Source organism: Eumetopias jubatus, unplaced genomic scaffold (assembly GCF_037043125.1).
Source record: "Eumetopias jubatus isolate StellerSeaLion01/CBP00866 unplaced genomic scaffold, mEumJub1_p1.0 scaffold_4, whole genome shotgun sequence".
Lineage (NCBI taxonomy): Eukaryota > Metazoa > Chordata > Mammalia > Carnivora > Otariidae > Eumetopias > Eumetopias jubatus.
The window spans coordinates 169,741,120-169,760,836 of record NW_028274810.1 but is presented as its reverse complement, the minus strand read 5'-3'; the positions used below and the strand labels follow the sequence as shown (position 1 = coordinate 169,760,836).

The window sequence follows — 19,717 nt, the reverse complement described above, 5'->3', positions numbered from 1 at the left end:
GCTGGTGAAGGGGCAAATTAATACAACACCTGGGGAGTAAATTTGGCAATATTCATTGCAATTTCACTTCTGGGAATTTATTCTCCAAATACATGGCACACAGGAGAAGTGACATATGCATGAAGTTATTTATTGCAGCATGATTTTTAACAACTAAAGATGGGAAACTGCCTTTCAAATGGGGACTGGTTAACTTACAAATAGAATTAAATGGAATGTTATAGGCAAATAAAAGTGTTCAAAGGAATGTCTACAATAGCCAAACTATGGAAAGAGCCATCAACAGATGAATGGATAAAGAAGATGTGGTATATACACACACACACACACACACACACACACACACACACACACACACACACACACACACACACACAATGGAATATTACTCAGCCATCAAAAAAATGAAATCTTACCATTTGCAATGACATGAATGGAGCCAGAGGGTATTATACTAAGCGAAATAAGTCAATCAGAGAAAGACAAATACCATATGATTTCACTCATATGTGGAATTTAAGAAACAAAACAGAGGATCATAGGGTAAGGGAGCGAAAAATAAAATAGGACAAAATCAGAGAGGGAGACAAACCATGACAGACTCTTAACCATAGGAAACAAACAGGGTTGCTAGATGGGGGGAGGGGGGGAGGGATAGGTGGGTGATGGGCATTAAAAAGGGCATGTAATGTAATGAGCACTGGGTGTTATATGCAACTGATGAATCATTGAACTCTACCTCTGAAACTAATATTACACTATATGTTAATTAATTGAATTTAAATAAAATAAAAAAAAAAATTTTTAAAGGAGTGCTTAGGGCACCTGAGTGGCTCAGTTGGTTGAACAACTGCCTTCGGTTCAGGTCATGATCCCAGAGTTCCAGGATCAAGTCCCGAAGCCCGCTTCTCTCTCTGACCCGACCCGACCCCCTCTCATGCTCTCTCTCTCTCTCAAATAAATAAATAAACTTTTTTTTTTTTTTTTTAAGGCATGCTTAAAGGCATGGACTCTGAATTGTTTGGGGTTAAGTCTGGATTAAGTTCTATGTAACACGCAGCACAGTCACCCTGGGTCACAAAATCCTCAATTTTCAAGGATTTTGTCAACTGTTTGTTTAGCACAGCAATTATTAAAAATTAAATTATATAAACTTATGATTAAATAACTATTACAAAGATAATAAATACTCAATTCATCACCTCCTAGTTATTTTACTATACTGTTATCTATGTCTTGACTAGGCTATTTAGGTCTAAACACCTGTATGAGAGAAGTATTACATAATGGTACGTGACTGGGCATCTCCTCCCAGCTTGGTGTTCAGTATCTTCACGTTGTTAGCTGGAAATCAGCCATGGTGGGGATATTTACACCTCCGAAATTGGCAAATGCTACAGATGGGAACTTTTTTCTTAGCCATGTGTTACATATTATCAGCATACCACTGGTATGTGTGTTCTGTACCTCAGTTTTGCCATCTGTAAAATCAAGATAATAACAGAACCTACCTGATAGGGTTGTCATGAGGATTAATGAGTTAATATATGTAAAGCATTAGAAGAGTATCAAGATAAGGGTTAGCTATGCTTTGTATTATTATTATTATTGGCACAGAAAGATCTCCAAGCTATATTGTTACATTTTTTTTAAGCTGGGAAAAGTATGTATGAATGCTACCTTTTGGATATAAAACAGAGATTTTAAATATATACTCATAGTTTCTTATAGAAAGAAGCATTGGCAGAATGCACAAGAAATGAACCCAAGTGGTTACCTGGTTCGTCTTTCATTGGAGAAATGAGGTGGAGGACTTGGGTAAGAGCAAGACTTTTCAGTGTACATTGTATTTTCATTGAATTTTATGTTTTTGGACTACGTGGGTATATTGTCTATTCAAAATGTTATATTAAAAAAAGAACAATTTTGGGGCACCTGGGTGGCTCAGTCATTAGGCATCTGCCTTCGGCTGGAGTCATGATCCCAGGGTCCTGGGATGGAGCCCCACATCGGGCTCCCTGCTCCGTGAGAGGCCTGCTTCTCCCTCTCCCACTCCCCCTGCTTGTGTTCCCTCTCTCGCTGTGTCTCTCTCTGTCAAATAAATAAATAAAATCTTTAAAAAGAAAGAGAGAGAGAGAGAGAGAAAGAAAGAAAGAAGAGAGAAAGAAAGAAAGAAAGAAAGAAAGAAAGAAAGAAAGAAAGAAAGAAAGAAACAATTTTCATTAACCCAACAAGCATTTCCTCATCTGCTGTAACCAAAATACTATGGAAAACACTCTGTGAGGCTTGAAAGGAACATTGGCAAAGGAGAGACCATGGTCCCTGCCCTCCATGCGTGCGTGCTCCAGCTTGGGGAGATGAAACGTGCACGGGAGACCTCCCTGATTGGGGGAACACTAGTTCGACCCTAGGGTACCAACACTATAGGGCTTTGCACTTCATTCATGATTAGAATGACATGAAATGGCTCTTTCGAGATACTTACCCTGTTGTATAAGGGATGTTTATGCCTCCTAGATTAATACTTTCACATCCAACAATAAATAGGGTTGAAAAACACAGTAAAGACACACCACTGCAGATCATGGCTAGTTTGGCAGATTCTCTTGCACCAAGTTTCAATTTCTTTATAATGTAGCCTCCCAGGACAATGCCAACACCAGCACTGGGGACAATAATCACACCTAGAGAGAAGAAGGGAATGACAGGATTAAGTGAAGTTACACATACTATAATTTGTTTTCTAATTATTCTGTTTCTACTTACTAGTATTAAAGTAAAAAAATAAAAAATACTGTAATCAATAAATCTTCAATGTGTAGGATTTTATAGTATAATTTCTTTTCGAAGGACTCATATCCAAAATGTAAAATAACTTTTACAAAGCAATAAAATAAAGACAAGCAACCCACTAAAAAAGTGAACAAAACTTGAATGGCCCCTCACTAAAGAGGAAATCCAGCTGGCCAATAAACACATGAAGGTGTTCACCCTCACTGCTAAGAGAGAAACACAGATTAAAACCATAGTAAAATACTACTCTACACCATTTGTGTTGATAAAAATTTAGAAGTCCGATACTACCACATGTTGGCAAAGCTGTAGAGCAATGGGCACTCTACACAGCTGGTGGGATGTAAAATGTGAAACCTTCTTTGAGAAACAGTTTGCCATCATATGCATCCTGTAGATGTTGAAGATATACGCATCCCATAACAGGTAATTTTATTCCTGGATCTACACCCTGAAGAAACTCAAGCACGTGGGGACCAAAAGAAGTGTACAAGACATTTGAAGCATCATAATAGCCAAAAACTGGAAATAAACCAAATGTCCATTACTAGATGCATTGCATGTTGTAAGTTCATGGAACAAAATGTCACTATACAGCAATAAATATGAAGGAATATAATTAACACACAACCATGAGGATGGATCATACAAATACAATATTCAATGAGAGAAGCAAAACAGAACAGAACACATGACATAACGGCATTTGTAAAAAGTTCAAGTGCAGTTAAAACTAAACGATTTGTTCAGGAATGCATATCCAGGCAGTGCAACTCTGAAGGAAACCCAGGAAGTAAGTGTCATAAACCCAAGATAGTACGGGAATAGGTGCGCTTCTGGACTACAGAAAATACTCCATGCCATGACCTGGGTAATAGTTATACAAGTGTTCACTTTATGATTATTCATTAGCTCTAAATTTTGATTAATGTATTTCTGTGCGCATTATATTTCACAGCCTTTAAAAAAATAAAAATAAAAAACAGTTGTATTGCCTGCCCCAAGAGCCTTATAATCTAAAATAGAAATACACAAATCAGAGTACAATAAAACAATTGTACAAAAGACAGGGAGAATACAGGGGAAAAAACAAAAGCATCCGAGCCTTCCCTGGGAGAAATCAAGGAGGACTTCACAGAAGTAGCAGTACTTGTACTGAACAAAGTATGAAGAGAAAAATAAGGTTAAGACTGAAATGAGACAACTATATCACTAGAGATCTTGGCAAGAGCAATGTTAAGGATGTTGTGAAGGAAGAAGCCAGACTGCAGTGGGTTGAGATGAGGATTTAGAAATTAGAATTCAGATTCTTTCTAGAATTTAAGCTATAAAAGGAAAAACAGGTTTGGGTCTAGAGTAAGAGTGGAGTCAAGGTAGAGTTGGAGCTTGGGGAGCTCGTTTGCTAAGACAGGAGGGGACTATGCATATTTATATACGGACAAAAAGATTAAAAGGAATGGGAGGTTGAATGTGGAGGGAAAGGTTATCTAATAATGCCAATGCAAGATCCTTGAGAAGTCAAGAGAATATGGAATTAATAGCACAGATAATCAGATTAGCACTGGATGGGGAGAGAATAGGATGGGGGATAAATCAACAGGTGGGTGGTAGCTCTTCAAATTGTAGCTTTTCTGTTTCATTATTTTTCCATTATTTTGCAAACATCATGTAATACATGTTGCAACAGAACACTGGAAAAGCACAGAGAAGTATGAAGGAACAAAAATCCACTGCTTACATTCTGGCATATTTCACTCCAGTCTTTTTTTCATGCTTTTTTACTTCAAAGAATTGATAACATGCTATAGATTCATTTTTTATATGGCTTTGGTTTTTATTTCTGGGTGGGTTTTTTTTTTCTGTATAACTGAAAACAAAACTAACTCTTAGAGGAAAGGGATATGGAGAACTTTAAATATAGCCAAGGATTAGAATAATCATTGTAGGAAAGAAAGTGAGCACTACATGAGAATATGTAATAGGCTTTGCAAATGGAGAGTCCAGTGGGTCCAGATGATATTAGATTTCAGAAGTCTGCAGCTGCACCAGTGCACACGGTTGAATGGTTTGCTCCAGCGTGTTCAGCAACCCACGTAAAGGAGCAGAGGATTAGATTAATCTAAAATCTGAGCTTTGCCTGGCAACCAGTGTTCATTTTATAATCCTCAACCGAGTCCTGATTTTATAAAATCAGTAATGGCCCTTTTACAGATGAGGAAATTGACAGCTCAGAGAAGTGACCAGCCCAGTAGTGCACACAAAGAAGAGAGAGTCTAAGAGAAACTGAGATCTCTGATTCCCAGCCCAGCGCTCTGTCCACATCACCACAGATGTCTCTTAGAACTGACAGATCCCTGGAATCTTTTAGGTAAATTGACCAGAGCTCTAGGCTCAAATGAGCTGGTTAATAAAGTATCATCATTAAGGAAAAGGACACGTTATCTATCTATACAAATCAATAGGCAAAGCTTTACCTTTAAAGTGAAAGTGATACATCCATGAAATTCTTATTTCAGTTGAACAATTTACATGGTTCTAGACCTGGGGGTAACAAACAAAACAAATCTCCATGCTCATAGCTCAAGTCCTAATTTAAAAGCAATAAACCTTACTTGACTATGCATCCTACTTGGTATTCAACTCTTAGAAACAGGAAATTTGTCATCAGTAAATATGAGGTTATATCAAACAGAGGGAAGACCCCTTAAAATTTTCTCCTGATGTCCCCTGCCATCTAAATCTCACTGCACTATCCAAACAGAAATTCTGACCATTCATGATGCTAATCTGTGCATCGCTCAGATCTCCAGCTTAAGTAAGAGACCCAAATGTTCCGTTGTTAGAATATTAGGCATACAGGATGGTGTTGGGGAGGGGAATGGGGGACAACAGTAAAACCTTCTCACTGTCCCTTCTGAAAGCCCCCGGCTCTGGGGAAACCAGACTGTATAGAGCATGGAGGGGCTGGAAGTTGGTTTCCCGCCCACCACCACACTGTCCTCTAGTCCTTCCCAACTTCCCCACTCCCTTGTGGGGAGAGGGAAATACAGGCATCTCCTGCTTTTCCAAGTTCACATCACACCACTTCGCATTTATGGAAAACCTAAGTACTTGTGTTCGCTAATTAAAAGAAACCCAAAGAAGATTTTCACTTTTATGGGGTGAAAAAAACCCCACAAAGGTGACCAGTGAAAATAGCATTCAGCATTTGTTTTGCAGCGAGGGGTTACAGAGGCAGTGAGAGTGGCCCTGCCAAGCCCCTTCCCTGCCAACTACGCCCAGCATCTCAGCATCAGGCCCCACAGCTCTGAACTGTACTTTATCTTGATTTAGTCTGTGCATCGTTAGGAAGATGTTCCAAAGGTATCAGAAAAGCCTAAGAGAGGTTGTTTCTTGAGTCTGGGAATGCTCAAAAAAGGTTTCCATATAAATTATTTGTAATTGCTTCGCCACTTTATGCCATTTCAGCTTATGAAAGATTTCACTGGAACACTCAACTTTCAGATAGCAAGGGAAACCTGTAAATATATAAGATGGGCTCTCCCAGCAGAAGCTGCCCACCTGCCACTCGCCATGTCTGAGTTCAAATTCACCTCACTGGCCCGTGGTCACCCCTTCCCTCAGTCCCCAGAGAGCACCCCGCCTACTGCCTCCATTCCTCTGAGTTTCTGCTCCCTATCAAGCCCTTTTGCAGCCCTGGCAGGATGGCTCTGCAGTCCCTGAGTTTCTGTTCCTCGCACCCTCTAGTGGCCAAGACATGGATGGGACCCGTCGGGTACAAAAGGATGGGTGGGGAAGAAGCATCAAGGGCTTGTGTATGAAGGGACGGGGAAGGACTGAACGTGGAAAGATGGAAATACCTGGACCAAGCCCAGGGACCCAGCCTAAGGTACAGGTGGTAGAGGATAGAAGCCAAAGCAATTGCCAAAGCAATAGAAGCCAAAGCAATGTCTAAGAGACAAATGCAGGTGACAGTGCAGGCCACATGGACAAATTTCCTGAGTTCAAATCTCAGCTCTGTCACCTACAAACTGTGTGTCCTTGGACAAATTTCTAAATATTCCCAGGCCTCGGATTTTTCTCATCTGTAAAATGTGGATACAGGGGCGCCTGGTGGCTCAGTTGGTTAAGCGTCTGCCTTTGGTTCAGGTCATGATCCCAGGGTCCTGCGACTGAGCCCTACTTGGGCTCCCTACTCGGCAGAGAGCCTGCTTCTCCCTCTCCTTCTGCCCCCTACTTGGGCTTCCTCAGTCTCTATAGTGCTCTCTCTCTCAAATAAATAAATAAAATCTTAAAGAAAAAATAGTATCTTCCTCATAGGTTGTTAGGTTTAAATGAATTAAGACATATAAAGTGCTTAAAACAGGGGTACCTGCCTGGTTCAGTCAGAGGAACTACGACTCTTGATTTTGGGGGTCGTGAGTTCAATCCCCATGTTGGGTGTGGGGATTATTTAAATAAATAAATAAAAACTTTAAAAAAATAAAAATAAAAAAATAAAGTGCTTAAAACAGTGTCTGACCCCTTAGTATATACTTAATAAATGTTGGTGATCATCATCAGAAGTATGAACATCATTATTATCTGCCTAATATGAATGAGTTTAACATTTGTGCAAATAAATATATTGGAATTAGGCAAAATTTCTATATGCTATTTTATCTATAGGATTGAATTTAAACTACTCCTAAAGGCCCAACTAAACCTCTATGTGTTTTTTTATATAAACCTTTGTTTGATGTTTAGCTACTATGTGTTCTTAAACACATAAACCTCTGTTAGCTATTTAGTTACTGTGTGTATATATCTGAATCTAAAGAACTCATGGCTGTATTGGTTAGCTGTTGACAAGGCAGAGGATCCTGCTTTACTTCATAAATGGTCTGCGAACAGCCTACTGTTTTCCAGTTGGAAATCTTTTTATCTACTTATTTATCCAAGCAAATTGACATGTTAATTGTCCTACTTCCTCTCTTTCTCTTACAACAAACATTGTTCCATAACATACAATTCTGAAGTTTTTACTCTGAGTTGCAATACTGCTTGCCCTTATACTGTATAGCTTCATGAAGCCAAAAGGTCTTTACGAAAAAATGATATTCACTGAGTTACCAAATATTAAAGCTACTGGTGGAATTTTTGCTCTCTACTCTAGTTTTTGTCAATATGTAGAAATTATCTGTATTGAAAATAGATACATAAAATATACATCTGCTTAATGCATGATTTGGGACACACAAAAAAAAACCTCGAACTAAAAAAGAGGAGGATGAAATTAGGTAACCCGCTCATCATCAAGAACGTTCTAGGCTCAGGGAAGGGGACTTCCATTGTGCCGCTATTGCTTTTGTTAAGAACAATAATTTGCTTTCGTGGTCAGGGATGACCCCTATCATGAGACCTGCCACTGTCTGTTATGTTTACCTCTTTCTTTCCTGCTAGACTGTAAAGTTGTTGTACATGGGGGGGTCTACATCTTTATTATTTTCATACCTTTCTAGCTCTTACCAGGACCTGGAAATGTATGGATGAAAGAACAAACTTTGTTATTTGGAATTTATTATATAAAAACTTCAAATGACTTATTCATTGCAGTTTTCAATTATTCCGGAACTAGGCTGTATCTTATTTTACAAAGAGGAAATCTAAAATCTAACCTGGGACCAAAATAAGCTGCTAATATCCATTTAAAACTGGCAGGCCCTAAATGATGCCTGCAAAATTTCACTGTTATCAAAATTCCGAATTGAACATTATTAGCAAAAGTTTAACTGCCAAACCACTAAAGGTGACCAAGCATGTTATGTCAGTAGCCCTCTGAGAACTCATTTCTGTTGTGAAATCACAATGGTGCAGAATATGGTGAACTAAGAACTCAGAAACTTAGATGTCCTCAGTGCTCTTTTCTCTAAATTCACTGATCCTTTCTACACATTTCACACCCAAAGTTTTCTTTCGTTAAATTGAAAAAGAAATGGCTTGCAAACGTAAGACTATGAATCAGTCAGTAAAAATATGATTGTAAGCTATTATGACTTTGAGGTTCTGCTGCTACCCTAGGGAAGGGCAGCTGGGCACCGGGGAGGGAGGGAAGCAGGATGGGCATCTGGAAAAGAAGGAAGTCTGGCTCATTCTCGTTCATTCATTCTCTCTTTCTCCCTCTCTCCCTCTCTTTTTGCGCGCGCGCGCGCGCACACACACACACACACACACACACACACAGGTGTAGACTATAGGCCACATACTGTGACATATAGTATCCCAATTCATTCTCAGAATTGTATGGATTTTGAGTGGCTTTGAAACAGAAAGCGTCTTACAAACAAAAGTATCTTAGCCTAATTAAAAGCATTTTCCCTTCATAATAACTCAAAATCATGGTGCATCTTACAATTTATGGTGTCTTCGATTGGAAGGAATATAGCTTCAGGCACCTGGGTGGCTCAGTCGCTTAAGCGACTGCCTTCAGCTCAGGTCATGATCCCAGGGTCCTGGGATCTAGCCCCGCATTGGGCTCCCTGCTCAGCGGGGAGCCTGCTTCTCCCTCTCCCTCTGCCTGCCACTCCCCCTGCTTGTGCTCTCTCTCTCTCTCTCTCTGTCAAATAAATATATAAAATCTCTAAAAAAAAAAAAAGAAAGAAAGGAAGGAAGGAAGGAAGGAATATAGCTTCTTTCCACATCACAGATGAGGAAATATCTCATGAGTGATAGAGCAGGGGAACAAACTCAAATTCATTTAACTTTTCCAAAGACTATGCTTCTAATCTTATGATACAAAATAAATGCTTTTCCTATCTCCTAGGGTAAATTATTTTACCCTTCTAAGCTTCTACTTTTCCTTGCAAACACTTTCTTACAGGAAATAAATATCAAGGAATAAAAGAATTTTATTTTTTTTTAAGATTTTATTTATTTATTTGAGAGAGAGAATGAGAGAGAGAGAGAGCATGAGAGGGGAGAGGGTCAGAGGGAGAAGCAGACTCCCCGCCGAGCAGGGAGCCCGATGCGGGACTCGATCCCAGGACTACAGGATCATGACCTGAGCCGAAGGCAGTCGCTTAACCAACTGAGCCAGCCAGGCGCCCAATAAAAGAATTTTAAAAGGAGAATAAAAGAAGGTTTTAAAAATGCAAACCTTGAGGCTAGCAAATTTTAAATGCTCTGAGAATATAAGAATGCCTTTTCACAAACTATACATAAATCCACAAAGTATCACAAAAGCACAATACATCTCTTTCTCTTTCATATCTTAATATCACCCTTGTGAAAAATGTCAGAAATCCCTTCACAAACTATGATTAGGTGTATCATTACAATGAATGTATATATATATATATATACACACACACACACACACACACATTGATCTCTTTTATAATTCAGTGGCCTTTTTAAGGCAGAGAACAGACTGTTTTTCATTAAATCCATAATATTTCATAGCATAACAGTGAGTCAAATTATAAATTAGGGGTAGCAAAGCGTAGAACCATGTCCTGTTTGGCTGGATTGGGAAAAGCAGCCCACGTGTATTGAACTGAACAGCCACCAGTTCCTGAAGAGAAGCCTCTGGGCCGGATGGTTAGAGGACAAGGTGCCAGAAGCTGACCTCTCCGACCACAGCTTCCTCTTCAAGTACCCGGTAGCAGGCACACAGTGTGGCTCAGATGGGACCGCCTGCAGCCAACCAATAGAGAATGCTCCGAAATTTCTAGCACAGCCTTGCTGAAATTACCAATAAAGGGTTTCAATGGGATACAAGCTTCTAAAAGCCTCCGCCTCCATGACTTCATCATGGAGGTATCAATATAAAGCTCCTATTTAATTCCTACTAAGGCAAAGGGGGCTCATTCACCCAGAATAACACTTTCTTCAACTCTGCCAACACAGGGAGATTCTATATAGTAACCAGAGGGAAATATGAGATTCCCAATCTCAGGGATTCAGGGTCTCGGGTGCACTGACTGAAGGAAAGGTAATAAAAAGGTACATTCAGCAGAGAAAACAACCACACTTTTCATTTCAGGTTTTTGCAAAGCTCCGGCTACAATAATACATAAAAGCAAATGCCAAGCTGCGTCATGAAAGGGATTCGAAAATCAAATCAAATTAATATTTCATCTTTTATGGCTTAGAAATGTAAGTGTTTGCTGCATCTAGGCAATAAAACCCACAGAAGGCAAAAACAACTTGAAATGATGAAATGCACAAATCAGATGTTTACTTCCATTTTTCACTGGCTCTGGGCAACTTACGGCAAAACAGCGAAAGCTTGAACCAAATTACTGCAAAGGAGGAAAAAGCTTCTAATAGAGGAAATTTTACAGGAGAATAATAAAGTCTTGGTAACTTTTTCAGTTATCAAAATAAGCCCCAAGCAAAGACCTTGGTGTTAAGTTACTGCACTTAGTTTCTGTTCACAGAGGCAAAGCCTACAGACGTGGGCTGGTGCCAAATGCAAACCCTCTTCCGAGGCCCTGCGGGCAAGATCCATTTTCTGTCAGCAGTTTTCAACTTCTCCCCTTTCCATTGTTGTCCAAATCCAGCAGCTCTCGGAGCTTTCCCATTGAGATGGCTGATCGTCATTACGCCCACTAAGAGCTGAGCCACAAAAACCTGACAAAGCTATCCCTCCCCTGGGAGAGGCAAGCAGATTTTTAAAACTCTATTTATCTGAAATTTTGAGAAAAACTTCTAAACACATAACCAGACTTGTTAAAGTGCCCTTGCTCCCCAGGGGCCAAGTGGAGATTTGCTCCTTAGAAACCATTTTAATTCTACCAATTTCTTGAGAAGAATCAGAACAGCCATTTATTTTATTTTTTTTAAGATTTTATTTATTTATTTGAGAGAGAGAATGAGATAGAGAGAGCACGAGAAGGGGGGGTGGTCAGAGGGAGAAGCAGACTCCCTGCCGAGCAGGGAGCCCGATGCAGGACTCGATCCCGGGACTCCAGGATCATGACCGGAGCCGAAGGCAGTCTCTTAACCATCTGAGCCACCCAGGCGCCCCAGAACAACCATTTAATAAACACAGTCAACTCACTAATCTGAATATTCTGTTCCTCTTTTTCTTTTTTATTTACAGCTTCATTAAGCTATAATTAACAAAGCATGCAATTCATCTAAAGTGTACAATTCAGGGGCGCCTGGGTGGCTCAGTTGTTAAGCATCTGCCTTCGGCTCAGGTCATGATCCCAGGGTCCTGGGATCGAGCCCCACGTCTGGCTCCCGGCTCAGCGGGAAGCCTGCTTCTCCCTCTCCCACTCCCCCTGCTTGTGTTCCCTCTCTTGCTGTGTCTTTCTCTGTCAAATAAATAAATACAATCTTTAAAAAAAAATAAAGTGTACAATAATTTTCAGAGATATACAACCAATCTCACAATCATTGTTAGAACATTTTCATCACCCCCCGCAAAAGAAATTCTGTATGCATTAGCCATCACACCCATTTTCTCCCTCAGCCCTAGACAACCACTAGTCTACTTTCAGTCTCTACGGATTTGCCTATCCTAGCCGTTTCATATAAATGAAGTCATACAATACATCTGTCTGGCTTCTGTCACTTAGCATAATGTTTTCAAGGTTCATCCGTATTATAGCATGTATCAGTACTTCATTCCTATTTATGGCCAAATAATCCATTGTACTGATATATCACCATCTGATTTACTCATTCATTAATCGATGGGCATTTTAATGGGTTGTTCCTATTTTGGGCTATTATGAATAATGTTGCTATGAATATTCATGTTCAAGTTTTTATGCAGACATATGTTTCACTTCTCCTGGATATATGCCTAGAAATGGAATTTCTGGATCATATGGTGACTCTAGTTTGAGGAAGTGCCATACTGTTTTCCAAAGTGGGTACACCATTTGACATTTCTGCCGAGTGCCAATTTCTTCTGATCTTCAATTGTTAATATCACAGATAATATTTGATTGTAGTCATCGGACTGGGTTTAAAGTCGTATTTCATTGTGGTTTTGACTTGCATTTCCCTGATAATTAATGAGGTTGAGCATCTTTTCATGTGGCCATTTTATATCTTCTTTGGAGAAATATCTATTCAGATCCTTCACCCATTTTTCAATTAGCTTATTTTTCTTTTATTATTGAGTTGTCGAATTCTTTATATATTCTAGATACAAGTTCCTTATCAGATATATATTTTGCAAATATTTTCCCCCATTCTGTGGATTGTCTTTTACTTTTTTGAGGGTTTCCTTTGATGTACAGAGTTTTAAATTTTGATGAAATCCAATTTACCTATTTTTTCTTTTGGTTGTATTGTCTAATCCAAGGTTACAAAGATTTATGCCTATATTTATTTCTAAGAGTATTATAATTTTAGCTTCTACATTAAAGCCTTTGATCCATTTTGAGTTAATTTTTTATATATGGTGTGAGGTAGGGGTCCAGCTTCATTCTTTTGCATGTGACCAGTGGTCCCAGTAACATTTTTTGAAAAGACTATTCATTGAATGGTCTTGGCATCCTTGTCAAAAACCAGTTGATCACGGATGTATGGGTTTGCTTCTGGACTCTCAATTCTATTCGATTGATATTTATGTTTGCTTTAAGTCAGTACCATACTGTCTTGATTATTGTCGCTTTTAATTAAGTTTTGGAATCAAGAAGTCTAGGTCCTCCAACTTGTCTTTATCAAAATTGTTTTGACTGTTCTGAGTTACTTACATTCCAAATGAATTTGTCAAATTCTATAAAGAAGCCAGCTGGATTTTTTATGGGAATTAAGTTGAATCTATCTAGGGTGCCTGGGTGGCTCAGTCATTAAGCATCTGCCTTTGGCTCAGGTCATGATCCCAGAGTCCTGGGATCGAGTCCCGCATTGGGCTCCCTGCTCGGCAGGAAGCCTGCTTCTCCCTCTCCCACTCCCCCTGCTTGTGTTCCTGCTCTCACTATCTCTCTCTCTGTCAAATAAATAAATTAAATCTTAAAAAAAAAAAAAAGCTGAATCTATCTAGGGAGTACAGCCACCTTAAATAACATTAAGTGCTCTGATTCATGAACATGAGATGTCTTTCTGTTTTTTTTAGGTTTTCTTTACATTTTAAACAATATTTTATGGTTTTTCAGAATATAAGTTTTGTACTTCCTAAGTATTAAATTCTTTCATGCTAGTGTAAATAGAATTGTTTCCTTAGTTCCATTTTTTAATTGTTATTGCTAGTGTATAGAAATACTATTGATTTTTGCATGTTAATCTCATATCTTCCAACTTCACTGAATTCATTTACTAGTTCTAATACTTTTTTAGTGGATTCCTTTGGATCCTCTCTATACAAGATCACATAATCTGTGAATAGAGATAGCTTTACATCTTTCTTTTTAATCTGAATGCCTTTTATTTCATGGTCTTACTTAATTGCCCTGGATAGAATCTCCAGTGCAAAGATGAATAGAAGTGACAAAAACAGACATCTTTGTCTTGTTCCTGATCTTAGGGGGAAAGCATACAGTTTTTCATAAGTATGATGTTAGTTGTGGGTTTCTTGCAGATGCCTTTTAATTCATCATTTCTTAACTTTCAATCATTTAAATAGTAGTTGAGCTAAACTTCAATTTTGTGTTATTTAAAAATGTGTTATTGGGGGACCTCGGTTAAGCATCTGCTTCTTGGTTTTGGCTCAGGTTGTGACCTCAGGTTTGTGAGATCAAGCCCCACCTCGAGCTAATGCACTTAGTGTGGAGTCAGCTTAAGATTCTCTCTCTCCTTCTGCCCCTCCCCCTGCTCTCTCTCAAATAATAAAATCTTTAAAATATATATAAAATAAAAAGCTAAGTATAACTTCCAGAAAACTCACAAAATATACAATTTTTAAGATATAACTAACTTAACAGAAAACACTTATTGAGCATCTACTGTATGTGGGGCTCTGTACTAGACTCTAGAGATAAATAGTTCATAAAGCTGACAAAAATTACTGCTCACATTGAGTTTACAATATACTGTGGGAAAAACAGATAATAAAAAAATAAACCAATAACTAAGCAAATCTTACTGAATGTTAGTAGGTGAAAGCATTACAGAGAAAAAGGTTGAGCCTAGCAAGGAAAATCAAGAGTTCTGGGAGAGGAGCTATTTTTAAATGGGGTATACTGGGTAAGGTCTCACTGACAAGAGGCCATTTGAGCAAAAACTTGGAGGACAGGGAATGCAGCATGTACAGAGAATACATGACACCCTAATTACACACTGTTTTCTACTATCCTACTAAACTACATTTACTGAGAGTCAAAATTATTAAAGGTCACAACATTTTATAACTAGAAGAAATTTAAAAATTAATCAACCTACCTTGTTTTCTGAATGAAATAGTTTAAACTAAAAAACTAAGAACTTTGAGCAAGGCAGTGACAGGTGAAATGGAAAACTTAATCAGTACGATATATTCTGTACTTTTTACCTAGAGATGTTTTGTTTCAAAAGACATGCATAATTCCACCAGGTAATAATGTCCGCAAAATAAGTTCTACGAATAGAAACATACTCTAGTAATCTAATGGTCTGAGCAGCTTTGGAGGACACCAAACCTACCATCTATCAGAACTTAGGTTTCAGAAATCCATAAATTAATCAACTTTTTTAAAAGAGGCATTGTGGGGGTACCTGGGTGGCTCAGTCATTAAGCGTCTGCCTTCGGCTCAGGTCATGATCCCAGGCTTCTGGGATCGAGCCCTGCATCAGGCTCCCTGTTCAGCAGGAAGCCTGCTTCTCCCTCTCCCACTCCCCCTGCTTGTGTTCCCTCTCTCGCTGTGTCTCTCTCTGTCAAATAAATAAATAAAATCTTAAAAAAAATAAAAGAGGCATGGGGTAGAAAGCACTAGAAAACAAACAGATGACATGGTTCTCATGTGCCTTCCTAAAGCAATGACAAGCACCACCAACTGATCCATCTTTAAATCTCAGCAAAACACCAATAGTCTCTCTCCTTTATTGTTCAGACCTTATCCACTCTTGGTTTTGAATAATAAAATCACACATTTGCAAATAAAACTTCTTTTAGGAAGACACTAATATATCTTGAAGAGCTAAAAGAGGGGCACCTGGGTGGCTCAGCCGGTTAAGCATCCAAGTCTTGGTTTCGGCTCAGGTCATAATCTCAGGGTCACAAGATCAAGCCTTGCAGCGGGCTCCACGCTCAACGCAGAATCTGCTTGAGATTCTCTTCCTCTCCCTCTGCCCCTCCCCTTGCTCACTCTCTCTCTCTAAAGTAAATAAATAAAATCTTTAAAAAAAAGAAAAGCTAAAAGAATAAGAAAATGCAATAAACATTTTAAATTTCACCCCAAACGACATGTGAACGAGCAAAAGAAAAAATGAATGTAACAACAGTCAATGCAATGTACCTCCCAACTAATAGCTATGGGCCCCTCTCACAGTGATGGTCACTGGTTCACTAACAAATCCAGATATTACACTGGGGGGAGTGGGGGTTTCACCAGGATCAAAGGTAGCCCTTTATTTTTTCACATTTTTATTTTCACCAAAATGAAGGCTATGCAAGACACCTGCCTAATAAAGTAGATTTTTACTCAGAGCTGGAGAGGAGTAGTTAGCTGACATCTTAGACAACTGGGCTGGAACTGAAAGCAACCATTATAAGATGGGGAAGTGGACAGAATAAAAAAGAAGGCAATTTAACTGGTGTAACTCAAGTTTCAACTTGTTAGAGCAAGAAAGAACTTTGTGTTTTAAAATTTACTAACATGTTTTAGCAACTAACATGTTTACTAACATTTTCAAAATTATTCCTACATTATATGAAATTAACTGTTTGGGTTTCTTATTTGTTTGTTATCATAGAATCATAGAATTTGCGAGCTATGACACAGATTGCTACTTATTCCCTGATGACTACCCTTCCCTCTTCTAGAAACATCAGTCTCCTATTGGTGGCAAGTTTTATTTACTTATTTATTTTTATAAAAGACCGGATCGTAAATATTTTCCATTCTATGGGCCAGACATTACCTGTTACAATTACTGTTGTGGTGCTAAAGTAGTCACAGTCTTGTGTAAACAAATAAGCACCGCTATGTTTCAGTAAAATTTTATTCACAAACAAACAAACAAAAAGAAAAACAAGTAGCAGGCTGCATTTGACCCAAGACTCCTATTCTAAAGTAATAGCATGGCTTATGGCTGTCTGGAATACAGACTACATTTCCCAGACTCCCTTGCAACTGGATGTAACCATGTGATAAGGTCTGGCCACTGTGAGGTAAACAAAAGTAGTATATCCATTCATGCCTTTCTTCCCCTCTCCTACCACCCTGCTGTTACGAATGTAGAGTTGATAGCTAGATCTCTCCTTTGGGCCAGGAGGACAAGAATCCAGATGGAGCAGAAACTGGAAACGGTCCCGGTGACTGCAGTCACTATACCAACCCTGAGCTGCCTATGTCCAGATTTTTTGTGTGAGAGTGAAATAAAAATCTATTTTGCTTAAACTTCTTATTTTGAGTCTCTGATATTCTCTGAAAAGTTTAATCCTAACTTAATACAGGAGCTCAGGGATCATCTCTTCAACTCCCTCATTTTATAGATCACAAAAGAGAGAGAAAAAGAGAGAGAAGATGCATGACTTGTTAATGCCGAAGCAAGGCCTAAGCTTGTTTGATTCTAAATCCAATGCCTTTTCTAAATTTATATGAGGCTAACACTCCCATAAATACACATTTAAATTACAAAGCTTTGGGCGCCTGGGGGGCTCAGTCATTAAGCGTCTGCCTTCAGCTCACGTCATGATCCCAGGCTCCTGGGATGGAGTCTCACATCAGGCTCCTTGCTCATCGGGGAGCCCGCTTCTCCCTCTGCCTGCCACTCCCCCTGCTTGTGCTCTCTCTCTCTCTCTCTCTTACAAATAAATTTTTAAAAAAAATTAGTTCCCATATTTTCTAATTACCTGTTGCTCTAAAAATTCCTCTACCAGAGACTCAAAGGTCTCTATAATACAAAACCACTGCACACTATTTCTTCTATTTTATTTCCTCTATTAATTATATTATTTCCTCTTTTATTCATCTTCATATGCATCATAATGCCCATCAGAGTAGTTTGCTAAATGGTAGGCACTCAAAAACTACTCAGTGAATTCAGTGAATGGATTACTCTCCCTAGGTCATGATCCTAAGACAGACTGGGAGCACATACCATAAAGCAAAATCCTCCCCAGGGCAGATATTTTATCTGAACACAAAATTTCTACTGGCACCTTTTTCTGAGATTCTTGGGAATCTGATCTAAAGACAAATAATATTTATCTATTACTAGCTGTCAGCACTGAAAATGCACCTGATGCTTCTATGGTACTTGGGAAAACTTGTAAAGTTGTCTTTCTTAAACATTTTAAACATTCTCCCTAAAAATCTTCAATTAACATGCAGAATGTTTTGCTTAGCAAAGTTAAGGCTGATGACTCTGTTCAAATAAGCAAAAGTTTTTCGTACAAATTGATATATATATATATACATATACACACACACACAAATATATGTATATAAAACCAAACTGTCAATTTGTACATATATATACATATATACATATATATATATAGTGTGTGTGTGTGTGTGTGTAAAATCTTGTAACTATAACTACCAACACATTGATTACAGGAGTAACTATTTTCGGAAAGCAAGGCTGCAGTAGGAACAAAGAAGAACTTGTAATGTCATGAATACAAATGTTCTACTGAAAAATCTTTGGATATTTATTTATACAACTGTCCTACTCTGCTTCATTACTGGGTAATTCCACCAAGCTCAATTGCATTTCCACAAGAGGTGTATTTACATAGAATATATTTCAAACAAATTGAAGGAAGATGTTACAAAACAACATTGAACTACTCAATACGAAACAATGATACACAAATTGTTCCTTGCATAGGTAAGAGAAGTATGCACCTATAATGTTTCTAAATACCCACTTTAGTCAAGATGCCAACACAAATCACACTCATCTTCATTGTAAATAGAAATATAAAAAATGTTTAATACGATGACTTGAAAACATCAACTATTGGTAACAAACCCAAATAACCCCACGTTTTGCCTTCTAACCAATGAAAAGACCACAAGGGGAAGTTGAGCCTGACAGCAAAGCAAATTTTCTGTGGTCCATCGTGAGATGGTTCAGGTTACAAAAAGACGTTACTTCAACTTCTAATAACGTTTAAGCCCCTGTTTTACTGTTTAGTTGAAAAGAGTAAGATATTTCCTTGTCTGTGTGGTAATAATCATATCCTGGCCATGCTCAAGGGCTAAGATCTCCTTTGACTCTGGATGTGATTTTTAGGACAGAAAGCATCTCTGAGTAAATGAGAGACGGTGGCATGAGCTGGGAGTCAGAACAGTTCGTCTCTAGCCCCAGGATGTCACTACTCTTGGGGCCAAGAATCCTTCAATTAGAGCTTCTACCTCTACTTATCCATCTACAAAACTGGGATAATATACTCTGTACTCTCTCTTCCTCATCTCTTTCCATAATAGTCCTGAGTCTCCTGTCCTATTATAGAGGATGGAATATTTAATGAGGAGAGAGGAAAGCCAAGGTCATTCTCATTAATATCTATATTGTTCTTTACACTTCAGTATTTTTTTAAATTTTTACTTAAGTATAGTTGACACATAATGTGACATTAGTTTTAAGCATACAGCTTAGTGAATTGGCAAGTTTATACATCATGCTATGTTCACAAGTGTGGCTACCATCTGTCCCATTACAATGCTATTACAGTATCATTAACTGTATTCCTTAGGCTGTGCCCTTTATTTAATAAGTAATTTTTAAACCTTTTAAAACTTCAACAGCCCTATGAAATGGATATGATTACATCATTTCACAACTAGTAAAACTGAGGCCAAAGAAATTAGTTAACTCACGCAAAGTTACACAG

At 38.5% G+C, this 19,717-nt stretch overlaps 1 protein-coding gene across 2 annotated transcripts in view; it reads right to left on the bottom strand.

Moving 5' to 3' along the window:
* Positions 1-19,717, bottom strand: part of SLCO5A1 (solute carrier organic anion transporter family member 5A1) — a 126,503-nt gene that overhangs the window by 21,395 nt on the left and 85,391 nt on the right. For both annotated transcript variants that reach the window (XM_028112975.1, XM_028112983.1), the window contains exon 5: positions 2,486-2,684. In XM_028112975.1, the coding sequence (XP_027968776.1) occupies positions 2,486-2,684 (199 nt within the window). The remainder of the gene's footprint in view (positions 1-2,485; positions 2,685-19,717) is intronic.